Genomic DNA, 21,258 nt, shown 5'->3' with positions numbered 1-21,258 from the left:
AACCGGTTCCATCTTAAGATAATCAAGACAATTGTAGTCCGATTCCTGCACGAATTTTATTTTAAGTGAATCAAATAGGGCCTAGGCTATTTTATAAAGAACGAATGCATGAAATATTCTATATCATTTTTTTCTACTTTTTTCTTTTCAATAGGCTATATAAGAACATTGAATTGTTTTTTTTACGCTGCCCATCAAATAGCCTACACATTTTAAAAATAATTGTATTAAATTGATTTCTGTTTGAAATCTGATGATTTCATCATTTGATAGGCTAACAGACTTCTGAGGGCATCAGCCTACATTCAATATTCGTATATCCCAAGTATTTCTACAAATTCCTTGCGATTCCTTTGAACTCGAGACTTTACCTGTTGTGACGTAGACAATGGGGCGGGGCACTGAGAGGACTTGACTGAAGCCTGTGTTGCCTATTAGAGATTACTGAGACGGCTGGAAAGCGAATTCACGCTTATAGTTTTGTTTCTCTGGCGGGTACATTTAGCTCTATGTTGTATGTTTTTGGAATCCCACATTGGATATTCAGATATCATTTACCCGGACGGGAATATCCGGTGATCACACGGGACAATTGAATTTGTGTTCAAGCCAGTGCTGGAGGATTTAAACGCAAGGCTTCACGCGCTTCTTCTGCTTCAAGCTTCTGACAGCGAATGCATTTAACATCGGATTAAACTTCAGGAAAGTTGAACATTTTCTCGGAAGCAAGCGGATTTTGTTTCTACTCATATTGTGCGATGCGCTAAATTGTGCTGGTGATTATTTCGAGACTCAAAGAAAAAGAACATCGTGGACGTTTTGAATTTCTGTTCTGTTGCGGACGGCAAGAATATGCTGACTTAAAATTAGTTGAGTTAAAATAGCATCCATATTTTACATATTAACTCGTTAATCCTTTTCAACTGCGTAGCCAAATCTGCAATCTTTCTCGTTATAATGACCTGGAGCTGAGACTCGAAATAGAGGACTGTCTCCGAACTAGTAGAAGAGCGGTTCCTGTTGTTGGAACATGAAGTCAGTTACTGGTCTGTTTGCTTTAACTGTGTTGCTGTGTTGCACGACCTCATCCTGGAGCGCCACTATCAACAGCCATGGAGGTGAGTTCAGTTCTATTGATGCAGGAAATAATAATAGCTATTAGAATGACATCACATCTCTCTTTGAAATGTTTGAAACGCAAAGAAGTACTCACATAAAAAGCGGGTTTAAAACTCAAATATTTAAAGTGTTATTTGACACTTTTGGTGTGTGTTACCTTTTGCATTTTCCAAGGCAACGAAAAGTCGTGTGAACGTAATAGGCGGGAGGCAGGTGACAACCTGTGCGCGCGCACACACATGGAAACTATGGAAAAAATCACCATAGACATAAAACACATCAGCGGTATATTTTAATTTGTGGCAGTTGTCGATTCAGCATTATTTGTGTGTGTGTGTGTGTGTGTGTGTGTGTGTGTGTGTGCGTGTTTATGTGTAATGGTAAGCTTTATGCATCTTCAGTGGCTCTATGCATCACGAGTCCTAATGATTCACGTATTGATTGATTGATAGATAGATAAAATGTAAATAGGCTAGAAAATGTCATAAAGCCCATGCAGTTTCAAGGGAGAAATGCATATGTTTTTGTGTGAGACAAATCATTCCTGGGCACAGTCATGTTCCCTCCAACATTGTTTTTTTCTGAATTTGTGATAGTGAATGATGTTTTCACTCACTTGTTTAACTTTATTTTGCCGATACTCTCTCACTCAGCAGATGTAGTCAGACCTGCGCATTTAAATGTAGGCCACTATGAAACAGCAGTTGACAGTTTTGGGCAGACTGCATAATGCATATAGTACAGTAGTGGTCTATACTGTCTATAGACAGTGATTTGGGCTTTCCATAAGCATGCTGGTGCTGAAATTATGTGAAATGCCACTCTGAGGAACTGAAGATTTAGCTACTTGAAAACACTAAAGCACCCAACTCATCATCCCTCCTCACCTGAGCACTCTTTTAACAGAAAGTCCACTCACCGACACACTACAAATGACACTAAACTACACTGTGGAAGTCTGCTTTAGTGAACTTTTTTTCATCAAGCATATTCTGTCCATAGTTACCGTTATTTCTGACAGTTTAATGTAATTTTAGTGTCTTATGCAAAAAGAGTTTCTTACACTTGCAATTGGGCTGTTGTATTGAATATCCACACATCACAACATTTTGGGAATGCCACACAGGCAAGCCGAGTGATGTTATACTAAATATTAGACACTTCATTTATATCCCATTAAAGGGTTAGTTCACCTAAAAATGAAGGGTTAGTTCACCCTTCCCCTTAAGCCATCTTAGGTAAATGTGACTTAGCCTACTTCTTTCAGCCAAACACAATCGGAGTTATATTAAAAAATATCCTGGCTCTTCCAAGCTTTATAATAGGAGTGAATAGTAAGTGAGATTTTGAAGCCCAAAAAAGCGCATCCATCTATCATAAAAATAACGGCCGTAGGCTACGCGAGTCAAGTTCCGGCCGAAGAGTGAACTCTGATTTGACGCATTAAGTATTGACGGACACGGAAGTGCAGAGGATAAGCAAAAAACAATTGTCATAAATTAGAAGTCTAAAACAATAATTTTTAAAGAGATATGTCGGACGAGCTTGAGTTTGTTGCCCAGCCCTATTTGTTTGAACAGTGAGTGGCGTCTATTCTCACCTAAGCTTACGCTACATATACTGTAAGTCCTACGTCATACACCGGAACTCAACTCTCTCGTGAATGCGCGGATGGACGTTACTGGAAGCTAGTGAATACAGTTTCTAAAGTTATAATTATGGATATTTTTCTTACAAAAACACATCACTTCACTTTAGAAGGCCTTTATAAACCCCCGGAGCCGTATTGATTACTTTTATAATGGATAGATTTGCCTTTTTGGGCAAAATCTCAGTTCCCATTATAAAGCTGGGAAGAGCCAGGATTTTAATATAACTCCGATTGTGTTTGTATGAAAGAAGAAAGTCATACACCTAGGATGGCTTTAGGGTGAGTAAATGATGGGATCATTTTCATTTTTGGGTGAACTAACCCTTTAAATTAGAGAACTGTTGTATGAAATATATCATACGGTGAGCTGCAGATAGAGCAATTTTTATCTTTCTAGTCTCTTATGTCTTTATAGCTACTGTGGACAGAGTGATATGGGTAGCCATGATCATAATACTTATCTTTACTCCTGTGATAATCAAAATGTGTTATACTCCAGTGCAGTCCATGTGCATGACCTCTTTGCCTGAGTAAATCCTTGGCTCATATGGGTACCCTCGAATAGTGGTGTTTCTAATTCTACTCACATGACAATGATTAGGAACTCAAACACAATGGTCACCGTTTCACACGTTAAACGTGATGCTGTGAAGCCTGACTGATCAAAATCTCCTGTTTTGGAAACATGCTTTATACAATGGTGAGCAATTTGTAGAATTCAGGATTTCTATTTAAAACGTTCAGGGCTGGTTGTTTGGTGACATGGAATGAGCAGATTCATGCTGGCTTCTTGTCGTTTGTAGAAAAGGAGTCTCAAAACAAATGTCAGAGCAGTAGTTTGAAACATGAAATGGAATGCATTAGGAAACATGGAGGAACAGCAGTAATAAAGAAAGGAATATGTAGACAGGTTTAATAAGGTGAATCTTGTGCGTTGGTTTCAGATATTTCTCTTCCACCTACACATGGTCATGACTTTTGCATTCTTCTCACAGCTCACTCCTACAGCGTTATGGGCTTCTGTGCATCAGCAGAAAACCTCACAGACGTTTTGTGCTGCATTCCTAACAGAGCGCCAATGGGTTTTTTGTGTTAAATGTCATAGCTAACGTAAGCACACTGATGAGAGCTGTATTAATTTTGTTGGATAACAATTTGACTCTGTGTGAACAGTTTGTGTCCTGCATTTCCAAATTCTTGAACCTTTTGAATAGTCCCCCATAAATATACCAAATGTTTTCTTTAACACAAGGTGCACAATTTATCTGTCTGAGAAGGGGCTCTCTTGGGAATCCCTCTAACTTAATTTCATGTCTTTAGAAACACTTTAAAGTGCAGTGTTGATTAGATCATCTCTTTTCAAGGGTATATTTATGCAAACTTAATAGAATAGAAACAGCACAGCAGGCTAACAGTACACAAGGTCTAATAAAGGTCCTTCCTGGCGTTGGAGGGTAAGACCAGTGTGGCAGACAGCTTGGGTCAAATGTCAAAGGTCGTGCTGCATTTGTGAATAGATTGTCTAGTCTGTTTAAGGATATGAGCTTTGCATAAGCTTTCTTGTTTTTCTCTTACACTCTTCCTCTCGGTCTCATTTATTTGATCCATGTTACAAAATGACTATGAACTGATTAATGATCAGACAGATTACCTAACGACCAAGCCAAGAGAAAACAAATCCACAGCCTTGTCCTTGTCCCAACCGATTCTCAGACTGGGCGCTAAATCCATCTCTGAGAGAGCCAATTCGGCATGTCAGTCTGTTTGCCGTCTGTCTGCTTGACTCTGTAATACAGACCTGGTGTAGACTGTAATGATGAAGAAATGGAATGAACAGTGAAGCCATATTTGATGCATGCCTGTGTGCATATAAAAAAAATAAATAAAAAAAATTCTTTCAGTAAAACCTGAATAAAGTATTTTATTCAGAATTTCATTATTTTTTCGATATTCATCTTTATCTTACTCTAAATTCATTTTTAATAGTGTTATAGCTTTCATAGTCTTTAGTTAAAGGTGCATAGTTTGGTGCAAATTTAAAAAGTTTTACACACATACACAAGAAATAAATTGTGTTTTTGTAAAGAGTATGTATGGTGAGGGTCACCCCCCTCAATGTGTTTCATCATGTGGAGAGAATCTTCACGCTCATTAGCTGCTTCCTCTGTAGATACAATAGTAGTGTATTGTAGGTTGGTGATTTGAAGACAAAAAAATTGGACAATTAGAGATTAGACACACTTATTAGGCCCTATTTTAATGATCTAAGCGCATGGTCTAAAGCGCACAGCGCAAGTGCACTTAGGGCGTGTCCGAATCCACTTTTGCTAGTTTAACGATGGGAAAAATGGTCGGCCCCCAGTGCATGGTCTAAACGGGTTCTCCCTATTCTCTTAATGAGTAATAGGTGTGTTTCAACCAATCAGAGTCTCATCTCCCATTCCCTTTAAAAGCCAGCTCGCACCATGGCGGATTCGCTATTTACATGGCAGAATTTGCAAGTGGAAAAACTGAACGCTTCTCTAGCGAGGAAATGGATTTGCTCATACGCGAGGTTAAGACTATTTACGGGACAAAGTGTACGCGCGTTGAGGACAAGCTCTCTTTAAATACATTTTTTTTTTCAATTGCGCCACTGATCTTAGACCAGTTTTCAGTTAGTCAATGGCACAGTCTGTTTCTGTTGCCTCAAAATAGCAACGCGCCAACAATGCGCCTGAGCACACCTCGTTTTCAAACCAGCATGGGCATACAAATGGGCGTAAATGCATTTGCTATTTAAACAATGTGGCGCAGGACGTGAAAATGATAACTGCGTCGGGCTGAAACTAGCAGAAAACACTTGCCGTCGCGCCTGGCGCTGCATTGCGCCGGATGTATGAGAGGGCCCATTGTCTTGCTTTACTAGTGACAACGGGAGAATCAGTACCTGTATGCCATGAAGAAGCAGAAAAGTTCTGAAGACAGAAGACAGAAAGACTGACAAAGACAAAAAATAAACCTCTCACTAGTGTCAGTTTAATTTACATAAAAGACGATCACGCAGATACATGTCATAGATGGCAGTGCAGCGCCTAACACCGTTGTGGTATCGGTACTTAAGTACACAAACAACAGCAATCCATTGAACTACTGAATGCACCTTTAAACTAATATGAATAGGACTGTAAAAGCTCTCGAATGCTCATTTTGCTTTTAAATAGGCCTACATTGTTTGCTCATTATTGTCATATTTTACTCTTCTATTAAATGCATTTTATTAAATGCGCTGGCGCACATATCCTACACAAAGGCTCACACCCAATAAGACACACGGCACGCCATCATATAGTTCTTCCAATCCATTAGTGCTCAAGCTTAACAATCAGATCAACTTTCTGCTTCAAAAGTGTTTTGTGTTGCAGGAGGCTCCAAGTAGATCTTAAGACTTGATATATCAGAAATACAAAGACAGATGTCTCTACTAGCCACTCACACACCCTCTGATCTCTGGCACACATACCCGGTCAATTGTCCCCAACTGAGGATGAGTGGACAGTAATGCAGTGTTCTGACTCATCATCAGTATGTGCTCAGTGCTCACGGACTCCTATAAGCTTACCGGGATTTCACTAAGTAGGGCATGGTACTGGATCAAAATCCTTGTTGGTCCTGGAACAACTATCAACCAAGCAAAAGAACACAGTCAACAAATGTTGAGGTCATTGGTATGCTCTGTATTATGATGCAGCAGTTGACATTATTGCTTAATTTTTTATAGCTTATAATAAAATAGTCAAATTACTTCAGAGGAATAACTGATTTGATTTTATCCGCCCCAAGGCTGTGCAATAATGCAGCTACTGGATGTTTATATTAGCAGACCTTTGAGCTTCTTTGTGCCACACCTGGAGATGTAACGGCCTGTTTCTGTGGTGAAGTGTGACATATACACACACTACTGTGTGCTCCCTTTGGGGGAGGTGTGACGGTCCCTACTGTGGAAACCTTCGCTAGAAGAGCTGAGTTAAGATTGCTGCACCCTCAATAAAACTCACACTGCAGGGTGGTAGGAAACAGCTCCCTGTGTCTCATTAAATGTTTCATGTGCTTATTTTAATGAGTGTCTATCTGTTTTCCTCAGCCTGAATCCGTCTGGTACAAATATGCAGTTCGGTTGCGGTCTTTGCATTAAACTCTTAGGGTGGGTTCCCACTTGGCAGGTTTGGTTCGATTTAAACAAACTCTGGTGAGATTGCTCTGTTAGTGCAGTGCGTTTGGATAAGTGTGAACGCTGCCATTCGAACCCTGGTGCGTACCAAACAAGCGGACAGATACTGTTTTTTATCAGCGATCACAGAATGCGCAAGCATACCTGTTTTTTCTCGCCATAGAAGTGATGTTGCCTATTACAGTATGGTACAGGCATCGGTAACATCTCATTTGTGTGTAACGGAGGAATTCCTGCCACTGTTTTGACTCCTTTATACATTTTATAAACTCTTTGCAAGTTCTCAGCTGACAAAAATACCATCATATGCACATACAACTAGCACACTTAGCCCAGCACACAGCATTGTTTTGGATGTTCAGTAGCCATTGCAAAGTATATGCCATAAAAGGAGTTTTTTTTGTTTGTTTTGTATATTTAGGTTCGGTGTTAAAAATGAGTGTGAATGCTAAGCAAATCAGGACTTAATGTATAAATTGGTCCGGACCAAAAGAATCAAACTACAAGTGTGAACACACCCTTACACCGTGTCTACACCAGACGCGAGCAATGCGGCATGACAAAAGCACTAGAACCCATTATAATCTTTGATGCTGTCTACACTGGATGCGGCACGACACAACACGACAAATTCCCGACAGTAAACTGATGCTCTGTTCTATTTCTGATGTACTTCAAGCACTCACGCTACTTCTGACACCAAGAACAAATGGATTTCCATTTGCTTTTCCCCCGAGGATTCTTTGATAAATAGAAAGTTCAAAAGAACAGCATGTATTTGAAAAATAAATCTTTTGTAACTTTACAAATGTCTCTTCTGTCACTTTTAATACATTTAATGCATCCTTGCTTCTTTAAAACAAATTCTCACTGATCCCTTAGAATGGTAGTCTTGTATATTTGTCAGTGGAACACATTTAATGACCTGCTTTCATTGGCCAGTGACTGACTCAGCTCATGAATATGTGATAAGCTGTCATGATTGATGAAGAAGGTGCTGTGGGTCAGCGGGAGGGGACAGTCGAGAGCTGCTGAGCTCTGCACTGATTGGAAAGTATTGATCTGAGGGAAAGATGGGACATGAACACAGTTCAAGGAATATGTGTGTATTGATCTGCTCTTAGATATTATTGAGTTAGTTCTGAATGTCTGCCCTTTCTTTTGGTTGTGTGATGCACTCTCTGGCACACTGTTACTTTTTCACCACATTTTTTCTTTAGTTGAGCACTCTATATCCTTGATTATGATTGACTGAGCTACATTGGAAGCTGTAATAAAATACTCTATAAACACACACATGTGACCTCATTACATCTGTATTACTGTGTCTATGCGTTGCTTTTCAACCATTCTGTTAAAAATTGCTAAAGAGCTCCATTGCTTGGTGGAAGAATTTTATCATCAATAAATTATAAAAAAATGTGGTGCTCTTATTTTATGAAACCTTGACAGCTATATGTAGTAACCGTTTTATAAAAGTAATAAGCTCCGTCAAGCCATGGTTTACCATGACTTATTATTGCTTTATCGTACTATATTGAACTAATTTATATCAGGAACCTTTTAGGACTCTATACATAGGCTAGGATGTTGAGATCGTCGGATCAAATGTTGCTGGCTTTCCCTCGTTCAATGAGGAAGTCAAAGGGTGAACGAGCTTTTACAATACTTGCTCCTAAATTGTGGAATAGTATTCCACTCTGTATTCGGCAGGCTCCAACGCTATAGAGGTTTATAGGTCTCAGTTGAAAACATAACTTTTTTAAAAAGGCTTACGTTGAAGGATCACTCTGGTAACTATATAGCGACACTCTGGAAGCAGTGTTGGCAGTGTTATTTTTCGGGTCTGTTCCAACCATGACTGTGCCAGCGAGGAAACCCAGCAAACCTATTCAAACCCTTAATGGCAGGATGCAGCCTTGAGAGAACAAAGGAAGACTGGAGTTCTTTCTACACGCATGCACACACACATACACACACAAACATGTATACGACCCTCCCCTGTTTCAATCAGAAAAAGCCTGACTAATGGAAATCACTGATTGTGCTGTGGAGGTGAAGGTAGAAGATGTAAAACCCATGCCCTTCTCTCTTTCATCCCTTTCTTTATTGCTGGCCTCTAATTGGCCACTGGAGGTGGTAATTAAAACAGGATGGCTTGTGAAACACTGAGGAAGGTTAATTTGTCAAATGGAGGTTTTCCCCGACTGGTCTCGTTGCAGGTTGCCTGTTGCCTGTTTACGCCGATCTAGGACCAGCCCTTCCAACCCTGAGCCTGAGGTCTGATCAGAGCGCAAAGAAAAGCACTAAAGACTCCCCGTCGTGGTCATATGGGGAGAAGTGGATGCTGGGAAGTCCAGACGCAGCCCGAGCTTCTGTGTGGTGGCTGCAATATAAGAGCGAAATGAGAAAAAGATGCGGAATGATTTTTTGCATATGTTTCCGGTGGCTGTGCAACAGATGCCACCCTCTTTGTCTCTCTTTCTCATCAAGCTAAAAGGTTGAATTATCTCTTTCGAGCGAGCAAGAATAAATCTCAGACAAAGAAATTATTTTGATGCATGTCTCTCTGGAGAGATTCTTTCACAAATTGAAATGATTTGGAATAAAGCCAAGCAGGGCAAGGAAAGAGTGTTACAGGAAGCAACTCTCTCTCTCTCTCTCTCTCTCTCTCTCTCTCTCTCTCTCTCTCTCTCTACCCACCCTCTGGTGCATGTGTTCCTCTGGTTTTGGTAAAAGCAGCAGCCTAGTAGAAAATCATTATTGCCTTGTTCCATTATGATAATTCAAGTGTTGTGTTTTTGTAACGTAAAAAGGGTTCTGAGTCGGCATGATCGCGAGACGCATTGAAAGAGGATGAAACTCTAAAAGCTCACACAGCCTTTGATCTCATGCTTCGACTTAACTGAGTGAAAATATTAACCTGGCTGAAAGCTTTGTGATATGATGAGAGTGACTGGAGTTATAGAACACAGAGAGAAAACAGAATGGAGGGGTGAGGCAGATGAGTGTAACCGAGAAGAATGAGAGTGTCACCAGAAGCGAAGTTTGGTGTTGTGTATTATCCACTAATAGGATTGCATCAGAGGGGTCTGTCTCAGTGTGATACACACAATCTTTGACCAAAAATTCTTTCATGTGTCAAGAACATATTTCACCCCAAATTCAAAAGAAAGAATATGAAATTATATAAAGTAAGTAAGCCTATTTTTAGTGACACTATTTTCATAATAATTATCATTACTGTAATGCAAAACAATCTTATTTTCATTAATCTGAATTTTTGTAACATGAAAAAAAATATATATATTTTAGTATTTTACTTCTTTTAATGTATGCAATATACATACATATATACTTTTATTCAGCAAATGGATCAAAAGTGACAGTAAATACTTTTTACACTGATACAAAAAAAATTATATTATAAATAAATGCAGTCCTCTTACTGTTCATCTGGAGTAATGGCTGCTAAAAGTTATATTTATATGCTGAAAATTAAATATATAATTTATTTTAAATTGGTATTTTAAATGTAAAATATAGACATTTAAATTGTAATATTTTTTCACAATATTGTTCATAAATTCTGCCTTGGTGAACATTAAACGCTTTTTTTCAAAAACATTTCTAACTCTTACAGAGCCCAAACTTTTTTATAGTAATGTAGTAATGATGCATTGCAGAATATAATATCACAGTGTGAACTATTTTTATGAGATTTTCTTCATTTTGTTTCTGCAAAATTGTATTTTAAATTTAACCTTTAATTTGGCGGGATGTAGAGATTTTTGTCTAAAATGTGATGTAGTCATGTCTTCAAGAATTCAAGACAGACCGTTATCTGAGAGATTAAGAGTGTGATTTTGATTTCAGTCACTCTCAGTTTTGATGGAAAGGGAAACTAGAAATGCATCACAGTGAAAATTCAGTTGGTTTGCATGGGTGTGCCTTCGATTCTGCATTAATGTTCACAGTCAAATATTCCAGTCAACATGTAGGTCACTAAATAATGCATTGTTTTCCTGGCTAGAGTTTAAAGCTCTTACTGATTCATTGGATTTTCGCCTCATTTCTTCTTTTATCATCACACAGACCTATTTTATTTTATTGAGCTTTCAATGACTCATCCCATAAACCACCTGTTACACATTTTCAACAGCCTGTTTTTGTCTGTCCTGGTTTGACACTGGTTCAGTGTTTCAGTCTGACGGTCTGTGCTGGCTGGTTAGTCATTTTGTTAGCTTTAGATTTGCATAACAGAAGCTTGAAGGTTCTGTAATTTGTAAATTCAAGAAAAACGTCACTATAGACATTGAAATTTAAATGCACCAAACACTCAAAAGCATTTGTCCAAGGGAGATAAGTTATACAACTCGCTCTCTCTATCGCAGTCTCTTTTATCGGGTCTTTCGAAGACGGGAAGTGCATTTAGGATGTTCTTTTACAGCAGGCAATAGTTTTAGATCTCATTCTGCTGAAGAGAAAAGGCATGTTGGATATAACTTTTTGTACGCATTGACATGAATAGTATCAGGCTTCAAAAAAATATAATATCCATAGGACATCCAAGAGAAAAGATCAGATGTAAGCAGCTTTGCAAAGACTCTTAGTCTGAGAGTGTAGGTGTGTTTTTATATAATCATACATTGTTCCAGTTAGACCTTTCTGTAAAAAGCACCCATTGGTTTAGTTGACCTGTTTCTCTAGTCGACCTACCTTTAATCCGAAACGTACAGTAAGTTGAAGCATAATTCAACCAAATGGAGAATTATGGCTGCATCCGAAATCGCATACTGTCTGAGCAGGTACTACATTTGATGAGGAACTTACTTTATGACTGTTATAAAGTATGCTCTATAAAGTATGAATGTGTATAGTATGAATGAAATCCGGATGTACTGTATCCATCACACTGCCATTGCGATAGTAAAGTGTCCATCAGATGGGCATTTTGAAACCTTGGCAAAAGTAGTAGGTGATCTGGGTACTTTTTGTCTACTATTTTATGAATACCATAAAATTGGACATACAATTTTTTTCCCCCACATACTATAAAGTAGGGTAGTAGGCATATTCGAATGCAGATTATGTCTTTATTTTTTGGGGGATGGTCATGAATTTGGTCAAACACTTAATACCACACAGCTTTAAAATAGGGGAGGCCATTGTTGTCACATGAGAATGTTTTGCGATATATCTGTATCAGAAATAAGGTTGTTTTCTCTATCATTGGTTTTTGTGTGGGTTTTTTCTAGCAGTGGTTTTGTGTGTTGGTATATTGGTGCAAAGCTTCATAAATTATAATTGTTTTTGTGAATTTTATCGTCACAACTCAAATGTCAATATCATAATATTTTTGCTATATAACTCCTTTTTCACATATGTTTTCCGCGTACTATATAGTAGGGTAGTAGGCGTGTTCAAACCTTTATATGGATATGGTCATGAATTCCACATAAAAGATATCTCTAGAGAATTGAATGTGGATGTAACTCTGTCAGTTTTGTTCTGTCACTTGCTATCATATTCTACAGAAATGCAGACAATTAAGTGCATTTAATTTCATTACTTAGCAAAATGGTAGTTTCATAGCACATTTTTTATTATTATAGACCTCATTATTCAAAAGGTCATCCTATCAGCGCAACACTCCCAATGTAAAAAAAAAAAAAAAAAAAATCATGTTGTTTTTACTGAATATAACTGGCAGCTGTGGTTGCCAGCATAATTCTGTAAAAATTTATAAAAATGTAAACAACTTACAGAGCAACCTGTACATTTTACAGACTGTTATCATTTACAAAAAAAAAACACAAAAAAACCCCAGTTAATCCAACAGCCCTTTATGAATTATCAAGGCCAAACTGTTACAAAAATGTATTTAGTAACTACCATAACTACCTATTTTTTAACTAAATTATAAGAATATGACGACTTAATTTTGACACTATTTTACTGTAAAATTATATGAAAAGTATATATATATTTAAGTAATATATTTTCATTATATGAAAATTTTCATTGTATAGTAAGGTAACTTACCGTCAGCTAATTGATGTGTAGCATTGTTACAGTCTTTGAACATGACTTTGTAAACATGACTCTTTCATGAATTGTAGTTGAAAACCATGTTTGCCTAATATTAATAAAAAAGTGAGTGACTTCCTTCAACGTTCGTGACCTCATCACATTGCTAGGACATTAACTGACACAAAGTAACATTCGTTCAATAAACATTAAACCACATGCTAATGGACTGTCACCAGAACACACCATATCCACACAGAGACAGAGGTCGATAGCATCAATTTATAAATATATAGCAGATCAATTTACAGATATATAGTGGGTGTCCATAAGCATGTGCGGTCTAGACTTTGTAAAGTTGAGCAGTGGTGTATAAACTGTGATAATGTCACTCTAAAGATGTACAGTAACATAGAGAGTCTAAAATAAACCAGGTAAAAATTTGATTGTATCGTCTGTTATGACATTTAGTCAAACATTTTAAACAGTGCAGTTTTATTTTAGCCACTAAAGCATATTAGAGTTTTGACCATATATAGTGCTGTTCGAAATGACTGAATGCAGACAATTGTGTTTGTTTTACATGTAGAGTTTCAAAGGCTGTGTTGATAGTGGACACAGGCAGCTGTGTTTTACATCATTCTCTCTCTCTCTCTCTCTCTCTCTCTCTCTCTCTCATTAGTCTTGAGGGCTCTCAGTGTAAGACGTACGAGCTCATGTCCAGAGGTACCAGGCAACCATGCCTGACAACAGTCAGCTGAGATTTGTTTCTGTGCTTGTTTGTTTGTTTATGTGTTATAAATATAGACTCAGAAATGTAGCACAGCTTGTTTGCTTGATTTTTTTGTTTGTTTGCTTGTTTACATATGACCCACATGTTTGAGAAAGAGCAAAGGAGCAAGAATTTAGTTTTTTTTTAAATGTCATATTGAAAAAGAAAAAAATTAATACCACACAACTTTAAAATAGTTGAGTGGAGGCCAGGGCTAGTTGTCACATGAGAATATTGTTGCAATATAATGAGGTTTTTACTCAAAAGTCCAATTATACAAATCTAGCAGTCAAAACCCACATAAATTATAATTGTTTTGGTAAATTTCATCATATGAAATTTCATCATCATATTTTGATGTATAGATGTTTACTCAGCATCTATACAGCTGTTGAGTAAACAAGTGAACACAATACAATTAGGAATGAATTTAAGGGCCAATTTTTTAAGGGGTGCCTTAAAAGACTGTCACTTAGCGTGTCACTGCTGCCAAGACTGGCTTTTAATAAATTTGCTACATGACCAGAGACAACCGAGAAAAACGTCTGTGGCGTTCAATTTAGCCAAAAACTTCGGCAGGTACTGGGCTACTTCGCAGTGGTGCGACCCGTCTAAAATAGTCTGAATATAAGCACTTATTATAGGTGTACCTTTATGATTCAGAATAAGACAAAAACACGGTTTGGAAAAATGGATTCATGTACTCGCTTATAATATAAATTGTGTACATGTTGAACACAAAAAAAAGCCATGGACTGCAGCTTTAAGTGTCAAATTTTAAACACATTGTTTAAAATGTTATAATTTTATACAATATAATATTTAGATATTTCATCATTATATAATATATTAATAATAATAATAATAATAATAATTATACAATATATCATATTTATTTAGTGTATGATATTTATGAACTTAGTAATACTGCATAGTATTCTTTTTTTAAATTATGTTTCTGTACGTATCTCAGTTTTGAAGTCACAGTCTGAAATGTTTGCAAAGTATTTTAGAATAAGGTTTGAAAAATTGCGGTCCCTTTCTAATCCGCTCCATTACATTCGTTATGTGACTCTTTGGATTTCCAGGCATCTTTTTGTGCATCATAATTGTTTTTCTGCTGTCACAAAAGTTTAATATTTGTTCAGTGAACTGCATCTTTGGTCCTGAGTAATAACCTGGAAATTACCTGGAAATGTTTACTTTTATTTTAAATACCTATTTGAACTTTAAGGTCTGTGTCTATGCAAAAGTTCACTTTCAGAAATAAACCCGCTCTGAGAAATATTTACTGAAGTGAAAAGTGGGACAACTATCCCTGGTCTCCCTTACACAAGTTTTCCATGTACACATACTGTATGATGACACATGAACGTGCATGATATTGGTTTCATCTTCAATGTCAATGTAGAAAAACCAGATGAAAACCAGCATTTTTCTGGTCTACCTGTATGTGTGACGTGCATAAATATTTCTTAGTGTTTAAAGGGTGTGTATGCTATAGACAAAATCATTTAATAACCCTGAAGAGTTTATTCACCACATGCTGCCTTGATGACACACACAAAAACTACGGCAATGGCATTTGAAGGAGAAATGCAAGACATAGTGAGAGTGAATGAGGCCTGATAGAAGAAGAGAGGGACGGTAAAAGAGAGAGAGGTCAGATGTTGGTCCGTGGTTAATGCGTTTATCTCAACTATGTCTGTGCTGTCAGATGTGTACCATTGTTTTGTCCAAGGACACTAAGTGGGAAAGTCAGTGCACTGCTGATAAATGTATTCCCTGTGTGTGTGTGTGTGTGTGTGTGTGTGTTTGTTTGTGTGTGTGTGTGTGTGTGTGTGTGTGTGTTGCACTGAAAGAGCATCTATTCATGCTCCACAGCGACAGAGAGACACACACTGATGTGAAGTTTTCTCCCCTCGAGAGGTTTTTCTGAGAGAGAATAAGAGCAAAAAGAAAGACCTGCTGGAGGAAAACAGGATCTAAACAGGATCGCAGGCATTCCTTCATTTAGATAATCATTAATAATTAATGGATGAGTAAATGAACACACTCATTTTGCTCATGAGCAAATATTTTTGAACAGGGCCTTTAAATGTGATTACAGCAGTTAAACTGGAGAAAAAGCTTGTGTTCCTTGGATTAAAGTGTGTGATAGAGATTAATGCGACCTCCAAACAATGCCACAGTGTGAGTGTGTTTGTGCACCATTGTTAGTAGTGGAAGTGAGCTTTTGGCTCCACAATATCAGTGTGTGATAAAGAGCAAACAGGAACGCGGCTAAAGTGTAAAAATGACTGCTGCTGAGTATATAAACATACACACACACACACACACACACACACACACACACACACACACACACACACACACACACACACACACACACACACACACACACACACACACACACACACACACACACACACACACACACACACACACACACACACACACACACACACACACACATATAGTAGATGCCACTTAGAGCATTTCTAGGTCACTCTGCAGTTTGGCCTTGGTTCCTAAATGAGCCCTCCATTGTTTTTGGTTTATTGAGTTGTCTTGAATAGTGATAGACCGAAGTAGAGGCCTAGCCTGAGCCAATTAATTATCTATTAAACAAAGTCATGGTGAGTATAAGAGTCTTTATACAACATAAAAAAATCTTACTGACCCCAAACTTCTGAACAGTAGTGTACTTGAGCTGAGTCTTGTCAGGGCATAATGTAGATATTCTGTTATAAATACTTTGTAAAATATGTGTTTATTTGATTTTAACAGTTATATGACTCATTTGTAATTCTTAAAATGTGCTATGTATATATTGGCATTACATCTGCCATCAGTCACCCGGTGCTCTTGATATCAGCCATTAAAACCCTAGCTAACAAATAAACACATGAAGTGAAATAAACGAAGCACTGTAAACTTGAATAATGCTTCCCTCCTACAAACAAAATAGCGATGACCTCACTGTCATTAATCTTGTCATAAAGAGACTGTGGGTGTGAACTGCTCTACACACACACACACACACACACACACACACACACACACACACACACACACACACACACACACACACACACACACACACACACACACACACACACACACACACACACACACACACACACACACACACACACACACACACACAAACACTGAGACATACACCACTGTTTGTCACCTTCTATTTTTTTAATTCTTTATTTTTTAGTTATCTCAGTTTTTCCATCACAATAGGACCTGAACTCAAATTTTTGTGGATTATTTTATCACTGAAATGTATATTAAAGGTTTGTGTACATAAATATATTCCGCTGGTGAAATATAATATCATATTTGCCAAATAGATGTATTGTGTATTATAAGCTGCTCATCCTTCATTGGTTCTGTTAGAATCCTGGATCTTGCCAGTTTCTACAACAGAAGTTTAATCCCTGTTTTACCCGTTCACGTGTGTGTGTGTGTGTGTGTGTGGAGGGCAGAGGGGCCGAGACCCACAACACCCCTCATCATGTAATTACAGTACGGATCAGGTGATTAAGGTTTGGGCCATGGGTTATTATGGTTTTGGAGGGTAAAGAAGATTAGCAACCAGACTGAAGGATTACTGTTCATTTTGAAGAGGGCAGGCCAAAAATTAGAAAGGGGAGTCTAATACGCCCATGGAGTAAACAGAAGGCGGATGAGAGAGAGAGAGAGACAGTTATTAAGTACATAAAAACTTTGATAACTGTAGTTTTCCACTCACTAATTGTTTCCTCATTTTTGTTTCCTCATTTCTCACTTATTGCTTAAAGAAATGCATAGTAGACTGTTCTATAACACTGACTGTGCTACACTGATAGTTATGTTGTATCTCATGCGGTAGGGGTGGGAGGGGGGAAGGGAGGGTGGTGTAAATGTTGCTGTTGTATCTGAATTGTTACAATACCTCTTTTATATTGTTACCCTCTAATATAATAAAAATTTAGTAAAAATAAAAAAAATTATTATGCATAGTACTTATGCATGTGTTTAAAATGAAACAAACTACCATTCAGGTTTGGTGTCAGTGAGATGTTTTTAGGGGAAATAAATTACTTTTACATGCATTTGATAAAAAGTGACAAAGACTTTTACACTGTTACAAAAAAAAAAAAAAAAAAAAAAAAATTTAAATAAATGCTGTTCTTTTGGACTTTCATCATTTATCAGAGAATCCTGAAAAAAATGAGGACAACTGTTTTCAACATTGATAATAATAAGGAAAGTTTCTTGAACCCCAATTCCGCATATTTACAGTATATTTCTGAAGTACCATGTGACACTGAAGACTGGATTCAGCTTTGACGTCACAGGAATTTTAAAATATATTAAAATAGACTATAATAATTCACAATATGTATAAAATAGAGAAAAAAGCCATTTGGCTCCCATTCATACTGGCTGACATGCTTAGATCATATAACCAAATGAAAACTACTCACTCTCTCATTTCTAGCCTGGGAAAACCCAGACAACTTCCGGCAAATTTAGATTTGTTCTGCAAGTAAGTCTGGCAAAGAGCTCATTCAAGGCCATTTCCATGCCGTGGAAATCGCGGCACCAATCAGAAACGTTGAGGCGGGCTTTACACGATGACGATCGCTCTGATTGGTTTTAGGTCTAGCCTATCCAATTGTGCCCAGAGGCATTTGAGCGACGTCCACTCCGTTGGTGAAGCGCACCAACTTTTAAATGCAGCATTATTATATTCAAATTGCAAACACATGAGGACAGTCTCCACTGGCAGATGAACATGCTACTACATTTCTCTCCGAAACGGTAGGAAATTAAATTAGATTTAATAGAGGATTTTAACTGTGACAAGATGATTGACAGGGCAGTTTACATGACGGGATGCACGCGACAGATCCGTCCGATAAAGATGATGAATTAGTATGTCCAAAAGTTGCCTACTTTTTTGCTACACATTCAAAAGTAAATACATTTTCTTCACAAAAAGAGTACTTTTATGGCGTAGTGTAACATAGGCGAATTGGGACGCAGCATATGGCTTTACACATGACGATCGCTCTGATTGGTTTTTGGAGTTTTAGGTCTATCCAATTGCGCCGAGAGGCATTTGAGCGACGTCCTTTGGTGACGCCCCTTTGGAAATGATTTGTCTATGGAGCTTTGCCAGACCATAACTCAGTTACTACTGAGAATGGTCTGGTTTTAACCAGGTTATCTCATTTCAGAAATCCCCCTGTTATTGGAGACTTTCGCTGGTAGAATGAATTAATCATGCTGACATACACCTGCAAATAGGGTATTTCTACAGAAAACCTGATGTGGCTTCCTTGCTGATGGGCTTCATGTGTATATATAGTTACATAGATGTATAATAACCAAGATTAAAGTCATATCAGCAATTGAAACAAAACAAGTAATTTCCTATAATAAAGTTACATCTAGAAATAATTCCTGTCTGAAAACTGCTGAAGACGGTGTCTTTTTGAGCTTCTGATCCTCACTTTCAAAACTTTATTGAAAGAAAAAGACAACGTGAGATGCTGAAAGAAAGAGGCTGAATGTGAATGATTGTGCTTTCCGTTGGTACACAAAAGCATAGGGACATTAGCAGTGGGCTGGCAGTAATCCTGGCTGCCCTTGGGTACTACGACCAGCCCAGTGTGAATACAGAAAAAGGGTGAATTCAGCCTCCACCTGGCCTTTATGACTGGACCATATCAGGCATAAATACCCACAGACCCCTTGCTTTTCCTGTAGATGGACTGCTCCGATCAGGCAGTACTGTGACAAAAGGGAAAGTCATTGAGAGGAGGGAGTAGGGGGGTTCCTGTCATACTTTTTCATATTTTGAAATATTGCTGAATAACTCTGTGCTGTTAAAGCACAAATGAGTCCTCTTGGATTGCTACAGGTGTGTATTGTCATGTGATTCATCTTCTGACTGACTTTTGTTAGCTGGGTGTGCTGGCAAAACATTGTTTATCTTAATCAGCAGGTGGCACAAAATTGTGTGCGTGTGTGGCTCAGACAAATGTCATGGAATTACTGATCATTCCTTGATTATACCCTACATTCCCAGCATTTATAGTGTCTCTTTCTTGTGTCCTTTCGCTCTTCTCATCCCTGGTCACATGGAGGGGTGCTTATTCCAGGTCAAGCTGTGTTGCTTTGTGATATAACACACATATACTCATAGGCAGACGGTATTATTTATGCATCTGCCTTTAGCACACAATGTCATCATCGCCCTAGTATGAAATGCACGGAGAATCCACAACTTACACGCTGCATTCATCCACCCGCTGAAACTTGTGTGTGTAGTCGAATATTTAGGAAGCTACATTTAAAGAAAACTTTACATTTGGTCTTTCAGCTTTGATGTGTAAGGCTTAGAGAATGGCGTCGGCTGCTGCTCTTGGGGGTGTTTCTTGTTTTCATTATAAAGAATGAAAAGCCTGCAGATGAGTTACTGAACCTGATTGACCAGTTTTACAGCAAAACATGACACCAGAAAAAGAAGATCAAATGAATGTACATAAATGTGCGTTTGTATTTTGCTAGGCGAGAGCACCTGCGCATATGAAAAATGTTTGATATATCGGTAATACATATCAAAATGTATTCCTTTAAGATGTGAAATCTTACACAGTGACCATACAAGATTTTGAACATTTACTTAACCCCTAATAGTGAGTCAAATTTGGATACTTCACTCAAAAATGAAAAATTTCATCATTTACTTACCCTCATGTTTTTTTCCAAACCCAATAATGAAACCTGAGCGATTTCTATCCCTCCATTGACAGTCTATTCCAACAAAATGATCAAGCTTCAAAAAGCTAATAAAGACATTGTAAAAGTAATATGATTTGAAGGGTATATGCTGCCTTCACGTATATGATATATATATATTTATATATATATATTTATATATATATTTATATATATATATATATATATATATATATATATATATATATATAGTATATGATAATTCACTATCGGAATTATTGTAAATACAAGTTTCCTAGTTAAAAATTGGACGTGAATGCCCTCTTAAGTCGTATTTACCACTAGGTGGCTCAGGGATTATTTTGATAGCCAAGTTCTCGAGTTGGGCAGTCCATAAACTTTAAACATGGCGGAGGTGACAACGAATACTGCTGTGACTGGTATGCTTTATTAGTTTTTCCCACAACGGCTACATCGCCTTGTCTTGTCATTGAAGTTTCTGCATATTTCTGTAGATCTAGTGTCGCTTATTGACACCGCCAATCCGTATCTCCCTCAGACCTTCCTGTTAGTCCTCATTTGTGTGCGGCAGTTTCTCAGCAGTGTTGTTGTATTTGGGAAACCCTGTTATTGTCCTGACAGGCAGCCAGGAAGGAAGAACCCCCGCCCCTGGCTTCCCACCCACCACCTTGTGAGCCGATGCCATTGACGAAAATGCTTTCTAACCTT

The 21,258-nt window shown here is 37.8% G+C and overlaps 1 protein-coding gene across 2 annotated transcripts in view; it reads left to right on the top strand.

The window, feature by feature from the left end:
* The first annotated feature begins 394 nt into the window (after positions 1 to 394).
* sema4f (sema domain, immunoglobulin domain (Ig), transmembrane domain (TM) and short cytoplasmic domain, (semaphorin) 4F) overlaps positions 395 to 21,258 on the top strand; it is a 75,312-nt gene continuing 54,448 nt past the window's right edge. For both annotated transcript variants that reach the window (XM_082151813.1, XM_082151812.1), the window contains exon 1: positions 395 to 1,118. In XM_082151813.1, the coding sequence (XP_082007939.1) occupies positions 1,031 to 1,118 (88 nt within the window). In that variant the 5' untranslated portion in view covers positions 395 to 1,030. The remainder of the gene's footprint in view (positions 1,119 to 21,258) is intronic.

This window comes from Leuciscus leuciscus, assembly GCF_965113295.1.
Source record: "Leuciscus leuciscus genome assembly, chromosome: 2".
Taxonomy (NCBI): domain Eukaryota; kingdom Metazoa; phylum Chordata; class Actinopteri; order Cypriniformes; family Leuciscidae; genus Leuciscus; species Leuciscus leuciscus.
Note: the sequence above shows the minus strand (reverse complement) of the source record. Positions and strands in the feature narration are given on the sequence as shown.